The sequence below is a fragment of the Mauremys reevesii genome, linkage group 1 (genome assembly GCF_016161935.1).
Source record: "Mauremys reevesii isolate NIE-2019 linkage group 1, ASM1616193v1, whole genome shotgun sequence".
NCBI classification, from domain to species: domain Eukaryota; kingdom Metazoa; phylum Chordata; order Testudines; family Geoemydidae; genus Mauremys; species Mauremys reevesii.
This window is the reverse complement of record NC_052623.1, coordinates 18,701,873-18,718,210: the sequence shown is the minus strand read 5'-3', so window position 1 is coordinate 18,718,210 and position 16,338 is coordinate 18,701,873. Positions and strand designations below refer to the sequence as shown.

The window sequence follows — 16,338 nt, the reverse complement described above, 5'->3', positions numbered from 1 at the left end:
CATACAAGCAACTGCAGAGGAGGGGGCAGATACCATGAACAGAATTTTGCCCTATGAAGTAAAATAGCCGCATCTATGTCCTGCCTATGGGCCCCGCCCAGATGTTTAACAAACACTTCAAAGAAGATGACAGAAGAGTGGCAACATGAAAAGAAAAAGAGGGAGCCCACAGAGGTTGAAGAGCTGTGGATGAGAATTCTTTGCTGTGGAGGTTTGAAATCTCTCTCAGAGCAAACCCTTTGGAAAGAATAAGCCTCTAGACATGATTTTCGCAGTGGGGAAGATGGGTTGGGGCAGCTGTTCGTCAGGGAGGTGCTACCACGCTTCTCCAGTCACCGGCTGGCCTGAGGTGCAGGGGGTGAAGCCTTGGAAACGGCCAGGGGTGTCAAAGCACAGATCCCCACGGTAGCGAGGCTCAAGAGGGAGAGCTTGAATACGGACAGGGTTAACAGTAAAAACCCATTTGAATCTAACTGGGAGTCTGCCAAGGAGTCTGCCTTGAGCTGGGAGCGGTACGAAGACCTACTTTAGTTGACAGAGCAAATGCAGTCCCAGCTTCACCACTGCCTGCGGAAGGGCCTTATCCGAAATGTCACTCAAATCTTGTTTTCTATTTCTAGCAAGGAATTATATAAACAGCCTTTCCACCCAAAGCGACACGCTGACACAGCACCAGTCCTGGCCAGAAGCACATCATGCCTCGACATCTGAAGGTCTTTCATACGGTTTAAAACGGCCGAGCAGACACGGAATGCAGAGTGTTGAATGTTTTAAGGTAGATAGGTGCCTACGACTGAGTACATCTCTCAGCACAGCGTACTCAGACACTCTTTAACCACCACAGTGCCGTGCAGAAATCCTGTGTGGCCTTTAACGTTCCCTCTCCTTTCTAATCCCCTCCCTGGCCCCATCCAGGTGTACTGTCACTTGGAACGCCCGGGCTAAGTAGCACCGTACAAACATGCACAGGTAAGACAGGCACTGCATGTACAGTGAAGCCCTGACTTTATAAAGATCCTGCACGATGCATTTCATGAATCAAGGGGGGCATGATGTCAAGGAAACGTGCAGACTCCACACTCCCATGGAGGCAGGGGAGACAAAAGCTTTTCAGTTGAAGTGCGGATGAGAGTTCTCCTGCAGGGGGCAGTAGACAGCTCGGCAGCTGAAACACAGGACTGCCATTTCAGCAGCATGATGTGGTCCAGGCTCAGGGTGGTTTGAGTGATATTTTCAACTCCACAATTCCGCAAGATCAGCTGACTCTGTTAGACTAGCTACACAACGCGACCAGGATCATCCCCGACACACAAGTGATTATTTTGCTTCCAATAATATTCTCTTTGCAACAGTTAATGACTTCCCTTTTGAATGATTCTAAAGGGATTAAGCTGCTATCAACCCTGATTTGTCCTTCAACACTGCAAAATGACCTCCCGCTACAGCGGACAGGAACTTCCATTAAGGTTTAAATCTGTTTGCTGTCAGACAGTGATTGCAAAAGAGAAGCCCTGATGTTCAAACTCCATAACCCACAAGCCTATCTTTTATCGCAGAGACGCCTTTCAGATAGAATAACCCACCAAAGAGGTGGTTTTTTGTTGTTGGTTTTTTTTTTTAATACCAATTAAAATTATATGTCTCTCGTGGGTTAATTTCAAGCTATTTCTTAGCATCAGATATGAATCTGATCCACACTATATGCAAATGCAGTGTTACTATTAGATAAGCAAGAGAGGGTCACTGACTTTCAGGGTAGCAAAATGAAACCAGGAGAATCCACATCCTCCCCCATTCAAAGAACAAGAATCAGATTTAGCATCTAACCTAACAATGGAAATAGAAAGCATCCTCTCCAGGATTCAGCCTGGCACGTGTGCTTACAGCCCTGGGAAGGTACTAAAAGGAATGCCTTTTCTGAATGTGGTTTGCTCTGCATCCACATCTGACATGCTAGTGAGCCCTCTTGCTATCCCTTCCCCATTTTGCCCTTCCTCTATTCTCCTCTCTCATTTCCTTTTTTTTTCCTGTGCCCCATTAATCTATTCCACTTCATCCATTTTTGTTGCATGCAGATTGAGGAGAAGTCAGTTGAATAACATTAACCAGTTCTTCAACACTGTGATACTCTCCTTTTTTATATCTTCCTCTTAACAAAACTTCAATTTGGTCCAAAAGTGCACGTTCAAAGACAAGCAGCAGGAACTTCAGATGTGTGTCTGTGACTTTTATCTTCTAATTCAAAATAAATATCCCATCTAACCTTACATATAGCTGGTCTCCCTCACTTGCCGCTGCGTATTCTTTATTACGCACAATCCTGCACCGGGCCTTAAATTAGCTCCTCGGGCAAGGGCTATCCTTCTACTCTGTGTTTACACACAGCGGTTCTACCATGGGGCCCTGAGCCTGACTGCCGCTGCCAGGTGCTACCATAATAGCAGTCACACAATCACCCTTAAAAATGTCCCTTTGAAGTTTTGCCTCCCATTCAGTAGGAGCAAACAATAGTGGAAGTTTGTTGTACAGATGATGTCAAATCTGCTTTCTGCAAATGTGCACACGTTGTATGTCTATGAAGAAAACATGCATCAAATATTTATATTTAAGAGATCTAGGAGGTCTGAGGAAATTAAATGCAGAACCTGAGGAGTTGTGAAGGCTAGGACTATAACAGCGTTTAAAAGAGAACTGGATAAATTCATGGTGGTTAAGTCCATTAATGGCTATTAGCCAGGATGGGTAAGGAATGGTGGCCCTAGCCTCTGTTTGTCAGAGGGTGCAGATGGATGGCAGGAGAGAGATCATTTGATCATTGCCTGTTAGGTTCACTCCCTCTGGGGCACCTGGCATTGGCCACTGTCGGTAGACAGGATAGTGGGCTAGATGGACCTTTGGTCTGACCCGGTACGGCCGTTCTTATGTTAAATTCCCCTCTTAGACATTTTTTATGTGAGAAAAACTCGACGCTTTCAAAGATTCCCCCTAACTCAGCCTTGCCAAGTTCTACAGGAGAGAACTGATTTTTGGGGAGGGGGGGAGATGGGGGAACAGGCAGATAAAAGTCTAATTAAATTTTCTTCATCTTTAGCATCATGGTAAGGGAAAGCAGAGATTTTGTCTCTGGGCTGGTAAATTTCCATGGCTGTTTTAACTCGGGTGGCACTTGATCAATGCAATGAAAAAATTTAGGACTTTCATTCTCCTTCCCTGCCAACAGAACTTCACTATCGCCAAGCTCTTTACAAGCAGGTTCCGCTGTACTCCTTTGGAGAAGGCAGCCAGACTAAGGCAAATCAGCCCCATGTTAGCTTATTTCATCATAATAAAAGCAAAATATCAACAAGATGGCACCCCGTCGTGAATTTTGGCCCTTAATATGAAGATTAGTAGAAAGTCTGGTTTCCTTTATAATTTAATTTTTAATCATTGGGCCAGCCAAATGACTAACATACATACTTTATAAATAGCAGCATATGAGAAGATACACGCACATTCTCCAAGAGGCCCTTCTCAGAGGATGCTACAGATACTGCAGTGGAAAACTTAAGTGGCAAAATTCAGATCTGGAACCAAAACAAAGCAGATCTAGGAATTTGGGTTGGACCGGTCACTAAAGAAAATCATTGCACTTGAAGCAAACAGTTACACAGACTTGCCTTATCACTACGTCAGCTTGCACTCCGTATGTTTTCTGCTCTACTGCTTTTTGGAAGGACATCAGAGTGTTTTCTGGCGCCAGCTAGGGAAGAAGCAGTGAAAAAGTGTATTAATAAAGTAGCAATGTTTATAAAGCCCTCTTTCGGTGAGCCACACAGAACGCTGCAGCAACAGCACAACAAATAAATCAAAATACCTACAAGAGATCATTAAAAGGTTGAAGAGACAACAAAGCACCATGACTGAAAAAAATATTACAAGACTTCATAAAATGTACTCAGTGAGAATCATGTTATATCACTGGAACGAACTGGCTAGGGGTAGTACGTGTAATTACTACCGCCCTTCAGAGATGGAACTGAATCTGCCCAGCAGCATGCTTTAAAGCTGTTAGCTGCTAACAGAGATTCTCCTTTCCTCAGTTGGTAGGGGCCAGTGCATTCTGAGATCTATACCGAATGATCTTGATGCGCACCAAAGTCCTAGTGGGCTCTGGATTTTTTCATCATACATGGTTTAAAAGGTTTGGTAACGTGTACCAGTCAGCTGCAATAGTTCTCAAATGGTGGTTTATAGATGACTGACGGCCTGCAGAGTGCTTGTTGGGGTGCCCATAAAGGCTGGCTGGTTACATGGAGTTGGCACTCCTCAGTCACAGCTATCCATGGGTGCTGGAATTAGGGGTGCTGCTGCACCCTTTGGCTAGAAGAGGTTTCCAGCAATGTATATGCTGTTTTACAAAATAAGAGTAAGCCACAATGTCTGTCTAGAAAAGTTTCCAATCAAAGACAGACTAGTCAGACAGACAAGGAAAGGGGGAACACCCACAACCCTCACCACATGAGTCACATGAGGTCAAGATAAAGATAACGATTTCAAATAAGTGCAATGTCCACAGGTGCCAGAAGGGGGCAGCATTCAAGCAAAGATCCTGGACAGCCAGCAAAAAACATATTTGAGGTTACACTTTGCTAAAGTACTCCCTGCTCTTGCATAGCTTTCAGAGTCTCATGTCTTACCAAGTAGCTCAGGTTTCATTAAGATGAACAAAGCAAGCTGATCCTGTTTCCACTGAGCATCACCTGACAGTCTCTTTCCCAGGCTGCAGTCACTCACACAGAAACAACAGACTGGCACCTGCCCAGACGAGGTCTGAGCCTGACCCTATGCGGGGTAGCTTAAGAAAGAGAAATGCAAGGCCGGTGTATGGACACAGTGTCTGAGTTAGGCGCTGTTGTAAAATTCTAACTATGTTAATATAAAAAATATAAAATTATTATCAATAGCTATTTACAGGAGATCAAAGAGAAAAGCTGGAGAAATCTGTGGACACTGGGTTTCCGACTCAGGCCACATGGCGGTAAGAAGGAACTGGAGAGCTGCTGACCCGTACTGCCTCCTACACCATTGGTCTGGAGCATGTGTGGGCCAGTGGACACTACTTGTTCGACTCGGGTGCATGAGAACCAGCACTCGAAGAAGAATGTAGATTTTGGCAGATGTTTTCTCTGCCCAGTCATGGTACTTCTCTCACTGAGCTAAGCACAATGAATGACTAGAAATATAAACCCAACTGCATCATCAAAAGGCAAATAAGAAATCGTACCCACAGTGATTATAAACAAGTTGCTAAATAGTTCCATGTTAAGCAGTGAAGCTTCTCTGAGAATCTGTCTATGGAACATTGAAAAACAACAACAAATTAGATCAACCCCACAGCACAGATTCCACAGATCAACATGTTGGTGGTTGTTATTGTCAAGGTTAACTTCTGGGAGAAACCATGACACCAGGACCCATCCACATGGACACTACACGACACCCCAACGTCATCAACCTAACAAGACAACCCCCACTGGGAACTGAATTATCTGTACTCTCCAAGGGACTGAACGTCTGCCCTGCCACAGAACCTTAAACCATCCTAACGTGTAGAACTAGAAACATTCATTCACTGACTCCACCTCAAGGAATTTTCACAATGAAGACATCACCCACAGCTACCACATCCGCACCAACAGTCACAAGCAAAAAAAATCCAACCATTGGTTAATGATCAAATCAGCAGACAAAGGAGGTACCATTGTAGCCCTCAATCATGACTAAGGCTAAGATTTAGTCAAAAGTATTTTCAGTAAAAGTCATGGGCAATAACTGCCCGTGACTTGTACTATAAATACCTCTGACCAAATCTTAGCTGCTCTGGGAGGCTCGGGTGGGGTGGGGGGGCAGAGGGGGGAACCCTAGGGGCACCGCTGCTGCTCAGGGCCGCCCCTGGGACTGTTACTACTCCAGTGGCCCCGGGGCTGCTCCAGCAGTGGCTGATGCGGTTGGCTCCAGGGCTGCCTCAGCTGCTCAGGTAGCCTTGGGGCCAGCTGCCCCGGCCACTGCAGAAGTCACAGAGGTCCCAGAAAGTTACAGAATCTGTGACCTCCATGACAGACTTGCAGCCTTACTCATGACGACTACGTTAATGAGCCCACCAACAATTCTGACACCACCTACTATAAAGAACTGAAGGAATACCCTACACCATAATCCACCCAGGAATTTAAAGATATAATCAAATCGTTCCCCAAACAACTTCAAGAGAACCTCTATAACCTCATGCCCCTGAACCCAGCCCAGGGAACTTCTACATGCTTCCCAAGATATACCAAGGAACCCTGGCAGACCCATCATATCTGCACATGACACTTTTACTGAAGGAATATCAGGACCTAAGGAAACCATCCTCCAAACGGCCAGTTTCCTCCAGGACACAACCAAGTTCTTCCAGAAACTCTGCAACATTAACAAGCTCCCTCAGAACACCATCCTTGCACCTATGGAAGTCAATTTCCTATACGCCAAACATCCCACACCACGATGGCATTGCTGCCTGCCTCAGATATCAACACCACTCAGAAATCCACTGCAAACACCTCCAAACTCATCCATTTCATCCTCGCCCGTAACAACTTTACCTTGAACAACAAACACTTTGTCCAAACGATGGGAACAGCCATGGGTCCTAAGATGGCTCCCCAACATGCCAACCTGTTTATAGGCCACTCCCTCACAGATTTCCCCCGCATCTCAACACCCACCACCCGTCCATCACACTCTCTCTAATGTAACACTCCCACACCATCAGCAGCTTCTGGTCCAGCACAATCAACTTCAACAAGGGAAACCCCACAGATCACCACACTTACCTCCACAGCTCCAGTAACCACCCTAGACACACCAAGAAATCTATTATCTACAGCTAGGCACTCAAATACCACAGAATATGCTCAGAAGAGAAAATCTGGGATGCACATCTCCACACACTTAAAACCACCTTCACTAAACAAGCACACTCCACCAGAAAAGTAGATCACATCATGGAGTGGGCCACCCAAATACTATGGGAGAACCTGCTTCAATACAGAAAATAAAATCCGCTCCGACCATGCAGTCCTCATTGTCGCCTACCACCCCACATTGGAACCCAAATGGGATAGAATCAAACAATTACAATCTATACTACATGGGACCCCATCCTGAAAGAAATCTTTCCTGAATCCCCTCTTCTGGCCTTCAAATACACCTCCCCCCGCCAGTGTTGCCAAGCTCATCATCCGAAGCAAGCTCCCCACAGATCAGGACACACCAACTCAAAGCAGCAACAGAGCAACAGCTGCAAAACCCCCAAACATCTCTACTTCTCTGATGATGAATACCACCCCCCCCAACACACCTTTCAAGATCCCTGGGTCCTACACATGCCTATCACAACATGTAGCGTATCTCACCCAGTGCATCAAATGCCCCAGCAACAACTATGTGGGTGAAGCCAGGCAATCACTATGCTCTTGAAAGAAATCACAGAGAAAAATTATAAAAAACAAAAACACCCTATTACCTGTGGGTAAACACTTTTCACAAAGCAAATCACACCTCTCAGTCCTTTGTCCTCTAAGGAAACCTGCACAATGCCTTCAAAAGATGAGCCTGGGAACTTTAATTCATAACTTTGCTGGTCACTAAAAAACATGGATTTCATAGAACCGTGGTTTTATAACCCATTACAACAATGTGTAACACACTTTGCTAGCAACTAACCCTCCATTGTCCTATGACTGCAGAAGTGTTAATTGCCCACTTCATTTTAAGTGTGAATCCCTTAGGTTTAATAATCTGTCCCACCTTCTATTTAGCTTGGACAATCTGGTTACTTTCTCCAGACCTGAGGAAAAGCTCTGTGAAGCTCAAAAGTTTGTCCTTTCCACTAATAGAAGTTGCTCCAACAACAGATTTAAAATTTTTATTAAAGTTAATGTTTAAAATTAAATTTACAAAAGTTAATAGGGAAGGTACTATACATCTGAGGTCCATCTTGAGTTATGAGGGATTACAGGTATCAGTTACAAGGATCACAAGATACATACATGTTACATAACCAGCATAGGTCCAGATTGGGGTGTGGGAGTTTTTAAAACGTCAGTGGGTAAGTGGGCTCGGGTATGGCACCCACACCTCACCCACCTTCTCTCTCTCAAATTTTCCCAAGGTGGAGGTGTGGCTGAATGAATAAGGTCCTGCGCATACTGCAAACTCGCCATTTAAGCACCATGCTTCAGCACGGGAGCACCACGCACCAAGTGAGAACAAGATTTATCTGTGTGGATGAGAAGAAGCTGTGCTCTGCTCTTTACCAATCACCTCCCTGGTGGTCTAGTGGTTAGGAGTTGGCACTCTCGCGGCCGGGGTTCGATTCCCAGTCAGGGGAAGAAACTTTCCATCAACACCTATTGAACAAGGCTAAAACACTAATATGGGTTTTGTCTGGGCCTGCCGCCCTCAGGCAAACCCAAATTCTGTTCTGACTCCAGCAGTACTAGGAAATGGTAGGCTTTGTAGTACAGAGGGGGCCCAAAGCTGAATGGCCTTGGGAATCTTGGTCTCCATGGGGAAAAATTGTGGGAGAAGATCCACAAAGGAAACCTAATAAAACAAGAATAGATTTCAACACTGCCAGCCATTCTTTAAGAGTCTCCACAAGGTAAATTGAAAATGACTCACAATGTAAAACACACAACAGCTTAGACTGAACCAAATTAAAATATATAAGTGGCATTGCTGTGCACTGATACAATGGCTGGAGCTGCACGTCAATGGCGAGCGAAATGATTCTTGTATACGTAAAGCTCTTCAGGAGCCTCTGCTCTGAGAGAGGCACTAGATAGAGCACATGCACAGAAGAGGGTATTTCAGCCATTTTGAAACTTTCACCTGGACATTGGTCATTTGGCCTCTCATAATACCCCCACATGTAAAATGACAGGGATCAAAGCTTACTAAGAAAACTGTTCCTTTGGGACACTCTCTTGATTTGCCACCTGATCATATAATATTGGCTGTCTAAAGGCTGTACTGAGCAGCATTTCAGATGCAGTGTATTTGGGCCAGGTGGACACAAACACCGTGGTGAGACTGCAGTTTAAAGCTGGGATGTTCATTGAAATTCAGTGGAAGTTGGGAACCTGACCCCTTTAGACACCTTTGAAAACCCCAGCATCTGTACCTAGACAGAACCAGTGCTGGGTGAAAATGCAGTTTCAAGCCATGGAGAGGTTTCTGCAGAGCTGTTTCAGTTCCTCTGGGGCTTGCAGAGTTCAGTTTCACTGTTAAGGAACCAGAAAATTCAAAGTAAAAAGCGCAGCAGAAGCCACGTTTTGTCTGGCTGCTGGCTGAACACCCTGCAAACCCCCTGGTTTCTCAAAAATTCAACTCAGAACCACAAATGAGCTCAGGCTCACTTAAAACACAACCCGCACTCACCAGCTTCAGGAAACCTAGATTTGTCACTACTCTCAGCTCTAGTGCTAATGCTGGACGTTCAGAGGAACAAGCATTTCACAACTCAGCTCCAGGAATGGAGGCTGTATAGCCAGTGCCATCAAAATTCACTGTTTGCCGCTCTGCAGTGACTGCGACCCTGTGGGATCTCCTGCTAAGGAAGATACCAAGTAAACAGCAGGAACCTGGGGTGGTGGATCCTAAATGTTTAAAATAATGCCCACTGTGCACTAGATCCTCAGCTGGAATAAACCATCAAGCTCCGCGGAAGCCAACAGCACAGTGCTGAATGACAACAGTGGAGGATCAGGCTCTAAAGGTGGTATATCTTGTAATGCCAATGACATATAACTTGAAGTGCTCCGAAGCTGTGCAATAGCAGGTCTACGTAACCATGTGATCTCCTTACCAGATATTCGTAGCCTCTCTAGCTCCTTTTTCTTCTTATGTGTACAACACTCATTTGTTGATCTAATTTCAAGCTACTCTGTGCTCTCCAGGGCAAGGACTGCCCCTTCCACTGCATGTGTGTGCGTGCAAGCGGAATCTAGCTGAAAGTAAACCACTGCCTGTCAGGCTATTCTTGTCTCACTGTTTCCTTGTACTCCCCCATCCATATCCATCAGTTGTCCCTCATCTCATAGTTAGACTGTGAGTTCTTTGGAGCTGAGACTGTCTTGTTACTCTGTGTTTATACAGCCCCTGACACAATGGGGTTCTGGACCTGGGACTGCGGGAATACAAATAAGTAACAATGGGGTACTGATCCTGATTGGAGCCTTTGGGTACCACCACAATACAGATACACAAATATAATCATTAGAATTTAGACTCAATCTCTCCTTTAGCTACAACTGTTGATTCTCCATTTTTCACAAGGCCTCTTCCCCTACCAATTTCTACACCACTTCGCTATTCCCTGTGCCTGGGCATAGGGAAGTGTCAATTGGTTCTGGCTTTATTATAGCTCTTAAACTGACAACTCCTTCACACACAACTATGCAGAGCATCCAAGAGAACTAAGAGAGCCAGGGACCTTCATAAATCAAAACACACTCCCTTTAGACCAGCCTTGTTTATTCCCAGAGGTCTGCTCAGTACTGCTGGAAAGCACTTCCCCCTGCCCAGCCGCTTCATGCTTGCAAAGTGATTTTAAAACCAGAGCTGTGAGCTTTGAAGAGGATCCTTTGTAAAGGAGCATTGGGATTATCCAAGTGGAATACAATTCACTCCCACCAGCCACCCTCCTCCCTAGAAAAGCAGGAAATGCAAAGCAAATAGTGACATATTTAGCACAGATGTGCCCAAGGGAGCTAGCCACTGTCACAACAAAGTCATCTACTTGGAGTATAAGGGGTTTGTTTAGTTTTAAGGGTTTTTTTTTTTAATTCTCCAGCAAAAACTGTAAAACAGAGATGAATAACTTCCAGATGTAAATATTTATATCACTACTAGGAATAAGTTTCTCCCTTTGTCCAATGTTAACTGGCAGATTTTCTTTAGAAAATCCTTGCTCTATTGCCATCTGGTATAACTGGTTTTTTTAAGAGAACAAAGTTATAGGAAAGTCAACCCGAGGGAAAGATCACAGTAATGTTTTCATTCTAAGGCCTGATCACGCAAGCCCCCCGTCAGAATCAAGACTCCTCCAAATGTCAACTGGAATATTCTATGCGGAGTGCTTGGAAAATGTGTTCTTGACAGTGGAGCTTGATTTAAAATTGACCACTTGCAAAGATCAGTCCAAAATCTACCTCTCAGTGATTGCTGAAGGAGAGAATGGAGCAAATAATTTGCAGTGAATTACTTACTCAACAAATGTAGTCTGTTTTCCACAGAGAACATTCACAAGCCAATTGCAACTTCCTTAAGTTTATTATCCAAATTAATATCCTTCTGCATTTTTGTTCTACGGATTTGTTGTGAATATTCTAAATGTGAACGGAGCTGCTTTTCTGCAATGGGTCAGATAAGTCAAACAACATTGTTTCTGTCCTCTGATTGGCTGCGCATGCAAGAACTTTTGTTGCCATTAGCCAAGTTTGCTTCAAACTTTCTGGACGACTCGAATGTTTTTGGGAAATGAACAAAGAAGGGGTGCAAATAAACTCAGTTCATTTTAAAATTCAATAGAATAGTTACAGAACATTCGCAGCATTATTCACGCAGCTGTACTGAAGGATTTGGCTCTTGCTTATACTGATACATGGGAAGGATTAGATAGGAAGGGAATTTCTTGGTAGTTTGTACCAAGTACCACTTTGTTGGTAAGCAGTTATAACCAGCCTTGACATGGTGACAGAACAAGATCTGGAAGATGGAGTTGTTCTTCTGTGCAAGTCAGATTTGGGTAGTTAACAGTCTCATGGATCCATATGTATTGTTTATATCTCAGTAATTCCCAAAGGCCCCACTCAGGATAAATGTTGTGCTGGGCATTATACAAACAGAACAAAAAGACAGTTTACATTCTGAACAGACAAGACTGCAGAAGGATGGGCAATATAGCGATTATCTGGACAGAGGAAGGGTGGTCCAGTGGTTAGGGTACTAGACTGGGACTCAGGAGACCCTCAGCAATCCAATGTTCTGCCACTGACTTCCTGTGCTGCCTTGGGCAAGTCACTCAGTCTCTCCGTGCCTCCGTTCCCCATCAGTGCAGTAGTACTGCACTACCTCACAGGGATGATGGGAGGATAAATGCATTTTTAAAATGGTGTGGTTTTCAGATACTACAGTACTTTGGGTAGAGAGAATGATTGAGAATCAGTGGGTCCCTACACATGTTATCACTAACATTCTTGACACTTACAGCCCGTCCCAAAAATGACTACTACCAAAATAGCGGCAAACCATTTCTCTTCAAAGGCTTCCGTTGGAATTCCCTGCCTCCAATGCTCTTTCCGCCTCATGTTTCACTGGTTAGGCGATCCGTTTCAGGAGTGACATTGTTAAAACCAGGTTTTAAACGGTAAAAAGGTTTCAAAATACCCGCCCCCCCATTCCCCAAATAAAGAGTTATGCTTACATTTGAAGAGCGTACAGGAAATAGGCCTCATGCAAGTCAGCCCCAGGGAGCTGAAGCCTTTTGTACAAAGCCGGGTGTTTCTCCCACCTCTGGGCTTTGTTTTGTCTAATACAAAACAGGAAAGGTTTAGGAGTTTTTAGACCCACATAACAAACCCGTAGAGACTCTTCGTTAAAGGATTCTTTTCAAGTCTTGCTTCACTACAGGGGAAGGGATTTGTCTTGTTTACTCAAGGTCCTAAAATACTCCCTTGAATTATGGATCACAAAGCTTGTGAGGGAGTTAGCATCACAATATGATCTCCCACATGGCTTCTGAGACTTACCACAAACTTCAGCCAAGGAAACCATATTCCCTAATGGGATAAGAAGTGAGACACTGACCTAATAGACAGATGAAATGTCTTCGCTTTGAATCAGCTTCTCATAATGATCCCAAAGGATTCCAATACATTTAATGGACTATACATATTCAGCACTACTGGTACAGCCAGCCCGAGGATGGAAGGAGGTAAACAAGAACGCAGCAATGAGGGAAGAAACATTTTGGCCAAGGAGACCAGGCAAAACTTACAAAATATGCTATTAGATATTTAATAGCTAGACAAGAGGTTTTTATTATTGTTTTAAGGTCTCAGTTGGACGACAGACTCTAGATGGGATTCATTAGTTACATCAGTGATGGCGGTACATAGAGGAAGTCGACAACTCTGGTTACAATCCTTTATATCGCTCTGACCAAGTTTTAAATGTGATGCCTAAGGATAGAGAACTGAATAAATGTTGTCTGATTTCAGAAATGCTGTGGATCCTCTCCTTTCGCTGAAGTCACCGGGAGCTGAAAATGATCAGACCCCTTTGAGTAACAGGCCACCTTTACTTACTACCATGTGTAGTTGGATGCCTGATTTTAGACACCCACGTTTGAACATTTTGAGACCTTTGTTCTTTTCTGTTCCCTTAATTCTTCCACTGTGCAAAAAGGCTATTCATTTTCTGCAGCTTATTACAGCTCACATGCCTTACTTTCCAGTTAGGGAGGAGGAATGGACAAGCCAGAACACCACAGCTGGCTAGAAGGTTCTCCCATAAGCCATAACCCTTGGTAGAAGGTAGCTGCTCAGATCAAGACGGAGCATCTCCTACTGGGATGTGCAGTCTTCCCTGCACATGCTTGCTTCGCACTGTTGCTCATTCAAGGGCTCGTTTGTGAGCAGCAGTCAGTGTTCTCTGTTAACACTTTTCGGCTGCCACTACCTGGTGCTGAAACTGTCAGAGACTGAAAGAACTCAGTGATACACGAGCTCTTTGGGGAATGGATCATAGCTTCATACTGATGTGGAAAGCTGCTTACATACTACTGGCGAGACATGTGTGATAATGATCTACTTCAGCGTAAATTTCCTATTACTACCATGATGCCCGGCCCATTGGGGATATAAACAAACTACAATGTAATTGTCAGAGCGATTAAAAATTGGCTGCCCATCAGGATGCTTCATACCAGAAGCAGGTCCCTTCCATGCCTCCACTCAAGTGTTGCGTGTTTCAAATAGGCTCAAAAAGGTTTTGCAAATGTGAACATACAATAAATCAGCAAGTCAGCATTCCTGACAAAACCCTCCTTGATGCAGAGCATTTCCACACAGCACAAAAATATCCACCGTGTGCTATGGGGACAGAACAAGGAGCCTACATGTGGTATTCAAGATCAGAGTGGTTTTTCTTTAGTGCACTTCCTACAACATGCAGACAGTGTTTCACCATTATGTCTTTGCCAATACTGTTAAGACACACTATTGGAAAAACCGCTGTTTGGGTGCTCTGCCAAGAGCACTGACTTCCCTGTTATTTGGAGACCCAAGCACTGTGATTATGAACCAGTCCTGTCTCCACTGTGCACTTGGGTTGGTTGTTTCCACAGTACCACCCTGATGCTGCTTTAGAACGCCAGTGCCTCGTTTGGTCTCAATTAAAGGATGTGAAAATTAAGCACCATGTAATTTTCCAGAAAGATGCATCTACAATGCTAAGCTATTGGCACTATAAATCTTCCAGTTGTTTACCTACAACACCAGGCAGGCCCATCGTTAACACTTCTGACACAAAAGTAATAAACACACATTCAAGAACAACATCTAAAAACAAGCAGGAGGTTGATGCAACAACCATATTTACTGCACTTGAGCTTATGCAAAAGCAGTGATGCATAATTCTTCCAATCTTAAAGGCTGGTCACCACAAATCTAGGTTCTGCTCCTTCTAGAACAGCGGTTCTCAACCCACAGCCCATGGGCTGCATGCGGCCCAGCTGTGTACTAAAGGACAGCGGGGTCCGGGGCCGGGGCTGCCATGCAGCAGGGTCTGGAGTTGGGGCTGCTGCCTGGCCCCACACAGTGTGTCAGGGTCAAGGTTGGGGCGGGTTGGGGATGCCATCTGCCCCCCGAGGCTGGGTCTGGGGTTAGAGTTGGGGTTGCCCCCCCCGCCCTACAAAATAGGGGTCAGGGTTGGCAGCGGGCTTGGGTCAGGGCAGACACCTGGCCCCACACAACAGGGTCCGGGGTCCCTGCCACTCAACCCCACTACCAGGGCTCCACTCCTTGCCTCACTCTGTGGAAGGGTCTCTGGGCTGGGGGCGCTGGGCATAGCAGTGGGGAGTGGGGGAGTGCTGTGGTTCTCAACAACCGCCCCAGGTAACACGTTGCAGGCCGCATATGCAGCCCACAATGATTAACAGGTTGAGAACCACTGGTCTAGAAGTACCAGGGAACTCTCCTCCTCACCAGAAATGTGATCTTGGCAGAGATTTTCAATGGCATAAATGACAGGTACCTAACTCCTATTGACTATCAATGGGAGTTAGGAACTGAGTTGCCATTTTTGCTCATGGTGTAAATTGCCAATACATCATTAACTCATATTATATACGTATGTGTGTGTGTGTGTATATATATATATACACACTATATATATATATATATAGTGACAGACTCAGGCCAGACGGATATAAGAGGGTAGTAGAAGGCAGGTATATCAGCCTCAGAATGAGCAGGTCCCTGTTCCCTGGATAGCCAAACAAGAGCTACTCCAGGCCAATCAAGACACCTGATGCCAATTTAACCAGTTAAGGTCGTTAGGTTAATGCCGGCACCTGACCTCAATTAACTGACAAAGGGTCAGTTAAGGCCGATAGGCTAATGGAGACAGCTGGAACCAATTAAGGTCCCACTTATGCTGCTTTAAAAGCTCTGCTTGCCAGTTCTCTCAGGAGGAGCTCAGGTGAAAGGAGCTGGAGGAGAGGAAGCATTACTGAGCCCTGAGGAAAGGGTGAAGCTTGGAAAAACAGGAGCACGGGGAAGTGGCCCAGGGAATCAAAGCAGCGTCAGTGGAGGAGGGAAGCCGCTAACCGTTGCTACCATTAGGGTCCCTGGGCTGGAACCCGGAGTAGAGGGCGGCCCGGGTTCCCCCCTGCATGATCTATAGAGATCCCTTTGAGAGGGGAAACAGACTTTGGTCCAGGCAGGAGACCAAATGGTGCCTATGGAGCTCTAAGGAGCAACAGAGACTGTGGGTATTCCACCTTCCCACCTCCCATACCGGCCTGTGATGAAAATAGCTCAATAAGCTGTAACCTCTGCCACCACACTGGGAAAGGGAGGTCATCTTGAGGGCCTTAGTGAGCTTCTGAGGCCACTGTATCTGCCAGGAAGTGCAGGACCCACCAATACAGGCTCAGAGCTTTGTCACAATACTCACACACATATATATAAATACATATATGGATGGGGGAAATGGACATTGATACAGTAATGCAACTTGCACCCT

At 45.1% G+C, this 16,338-nt stretch overlaps 1 protein-coding gene across 5 annotated transcripts in view; it reads right to left on the bottom strand.

The window, feature by feature from the left end:
• The window catches only part of GDPD5 (glycerophosphodiester phosphodiesterase domain containing 5), a 318,308-nt gene that overhangs the window by 38,373 nt on the left and 263,597 nt on the right, over nucleotides 1-16,338 (bottom strand). For all 5 annotated transcript variants that reach the window (XR_005587466.1, XM_039496991.1, XM_039496989.1 and 2 more), the window contains one exon: nucleotides 3,660-3,742. Coding sequence is in view for 4 of the 5 variants with exons in the window: in XM_039496991.1 (XP_039352925.1) it covers nucleotides 3,660-3,742 (83 nt within the window). In the remaining variant the exon portion in view is untranslated. The remainder of the gene's footprint in view (nucleotides 1-3,659; nucleotides 3,743-16,338) is intronic.